The 3,046-nt window shown below is 35.4% G+C and overlaps 1 protein-coding gene across 1 annotated transcript in view; it reads left to right on the top strand.

Annotated features, from left to right (window-relative positions):
• emx2 (empty spiracles homeobox 2) overlaps positions 1 to 2,765 on the top strand; it is a 3,272-nt gene extending 507 nt beyond the window's left edge. Inside the window, exons 1-3 of the mRNA XM_061963164.2 lie at positions 1 to 183; positions 1,360 to 1,544; positions 2,276 to 2,765. The exon at positions 1 to 183 is cut by the window's left edge and continues 507 nt beyond it. Coding sequence (XP_061819148.1) covers positions 1 to 183; positions 1,360 to 1,544; positions 2,276 to 2,443 — 536 coding nt within the window. The 3' untranslated portion in view covers positions 2,444 to 2,765. The remainder of the gene's footprint in view (positions 184 to 1,359; positions 1,545 to 2,275) is intronic.
• The last annotated feature ends 281 nt before the right edge of the window (positions 2,766 to 3,046 follow it).

Consider the following 3,046-nt stretch of genomic DNA (forward strand, 5'->3'; position numbering starts at 1 on the left):
ATCCGCCCAGCTCGGCGGTACATCCGGTGCATCCGGTGGGCCCGCCGCACGCCCTGCACGCCGCTCATCCGCTCTCGTCCTCTCACAGCCCGCACCCTCTTTTTGGCAGCCAGCAACGAGACCCTTCCACCTTCTACCCCTGGTTATTACACAGATATAGATATTTGGGACATAGATTTCAAGGTACCACTTTCATTTTTTTGGATCACTTTTGCGCACAAAAAGTTTTTTTTTTTTTTGCAAAAGGAAACACCATATCTCTGCAACCTTTTAAAAAATGTACCTGGTTCAAATAGTTGACTAATATTGACTAAATATTAGTTTTTTTAATCACGCTTACGCATAAATTATTATTATTTTATTTTTTTCAGGAAGAAACACCATATGTCTGCAACATTTTTAAAAATATTGCTTCGTTAAACTAATTGACTTAATTGTTTCTAAAACAATATTAGTTGGTTTATGTGTTTCGATAACTGTTACGCATAGAAAGAAACACCTTATCTCTGCAACCTTCTTAAAAGAATATTGCTTATTTAAATAGTTGACTATATATTTTTTTTAAACAAAATTAATTTATTGATGATTTGTTCGATCACTTTTACGCATAAAAACAACATATCTCTGCAAACCTTTTGAATTATTGATTTGAATAAATAGATACAATATTGTTTTCAAAAACAGAATTAATTCATCTAGGTTTTTTTTTATCACTGTTATGCATACAAACATTTTTCAGAAACACCACATCGCTGCAACTTTTAGTTTTTAAAACAAATATTGCTTCATTTAAATAGTTCACTAATATGTTTCTTATTAATTTAATCATTAGAAACATATTTAAAATGCAATAGCAACCAAAATACATGTTGATTTAAATTCCATTGACCTTTTTTGTCATTTTGTGTCATTTTGCATCACTTTTACAAATAAAAAGTGTTTCACGGGAAGAAACACCATATCTCTGCAACGCTTTAAAAAAATATGGCTTCGTTTAAATAGTTGAGAAAATTATTTCTAAAATCATTTTTAATAGTGCAGTCTTTAGAAACATTCTCAAATGCTGATTTAATGCAACATAAATACTGGATTCAGTGTGATGAATTTTTGTATTTTATTTAATGGTACAATATCCAATCTAATTAAAAATAGTGCAAATTATTTTAACGTTTGTACCTATTTTTTGGCGTCATAATGTTCTCTTTTTTGTGATACTACACCAACGCTGCAATATTGACAACATGCCTTTCATTAATTTCTCCCCCTTGCCATGCATGCATGCATGCATGCAAAAAAAAACCCCACTCCATTTTGTAAACATAATGACATTTTGCATGTGTCTCGTCGGTGTGTTTATAGGCAATGAAACGAGTCCAGAGAGCTTCCTTTTGCACAACGCGCTGGCCAGAAAACCTAAAAGAATTCGGACGGCTTTCTCTCCATCGCAACTCCTGCGGCTCGAACATGCGTTTGAGAAAAACCATTACGTGGTCGGTGCGGAGAGGAAACAGCTTGCGCACAGCCTTAGCCTCACAGAAACTCAGGTAAGAAAACTATATTTATTTATTTCCACAATTTGAGTAATGCATGATATTATTTGCGTGCTTGCAAAATGTTGTATTAAAAAAAAAACACACATCACTGCTTATTGTTTTTTCTTTGCAACTCTATTGTGCGTAAAGCAATAATGTCCTCTCATTGTATGGCCTATAAGCTCATTTGAATGACTTGTTTTGTTGCCTTTTTCTAAATGGAGGCTAAATTAAGCAGTTAACCATTTTATTACACAAAGAAGGTGCACGGCCTCGCACTGCCATATTTGAGCCATTGTTCGAGACCCTTTTTGGAGGATCTAAAAGGGAGAAATGAAGCATCCCGTCGTTCAATTAACACATTGAGGGCTTTTTAAAAAAAAACAATAAATTACTTGCCATTGAGGAGAGTGACAAAAGCGAGGGCCACACAGACAATTTATCGATTTACATGCTGATAATTCCCTATTGGTCGGCTGCGTGGGTGGATTTAGAGGAGTGTATAATAATACACATAAAAAAAAAATAAGAGTAACTCTTTTTAAAATAATTTGTCTATTAATATTAAAATATATGGCAATATTTTTAATTGTATTTAGTGCAAATTAATTGAAATAAATCATTGTGATAGTTAATTATAATGACATTATTTGTAATTGAATGTGCTAAGTAGTGCGTTTTTACGCGCGGTTTTGCGCATGAATGTTGGATTGTCCTGATCGTGTCCCCTCCTTCACCTTCAGGTAAAAGTGTGGTTCCAGAACCGGAGGACGAAGTTTAAGAGACAAAAGCTGGAAGAAGAAGGTTCCGAATCCCAGCAGAAGAAGAAAGGTTCCCATCACATAAACCGCTGGAGGTTGGCTACCAAACAGTCCAGTCCGGAGGAAATCGACGTGACTTCGGACGATTAACAAAACAAAAAACAAGACTTGAAAGAAAAAAGGAGGACACGAATAACGCGGGTATTTGCCGTGAGAAGAAGAAGAATACAGGAGGGTCCAATAACCCAATGTCATATTTCACATCACCCAGGCGATGGAGGCCGGCCGGGGGTCCAAGATGTCCCCATAAGAAGCAGGAACATGGTACTGACTGTCCACCTCAATTATACTTTTGCACTTCTGATTTCCCCCCTACACATGCACACGCTCTCCAGATATACCAAAACTGATTTGTTATTATTATTATTATTATTATTAATATTATGATTATGATTAAAAAAAAACACTTTAATTGCATGGTTACTTGTTTTAATTTGACACAATCAAAAAAAGCAGACTGCAGTGTGCAGTTTTTTCATTCATAATTCTCGTGTAAAAGTGATTGTGAAAACATATGAAGTAGCAGTGCTGCGTTATGGTGTTTATTATTATTATTATTATTATCATTATTAATATTATACCCCCCCCCCCCCCCCCCCCCAATAACTGGTTTTGTAAAACAACCAAAAGGTTTTAAGACATTCCTTTTACGTCTAAAGCTTTACAGTATGTGGCCCCACGCAGCCTTCTGTC

Source organism: Nerophis lumbriciformis, linkage group LG02, assembly GCF_033978685.3.
Source record: "Nerophis lumbriciformis linkage group LG02, RoL_Nlum_v2.1, whole genome shotgun sequence".
Taxonomy (NCBI): Eukaryota; Metazoa; Chordata; class Actinopteri; order Syngnathiformes; family Syngnathidae; genus Nerophis; species Nerophis lumbriciformis.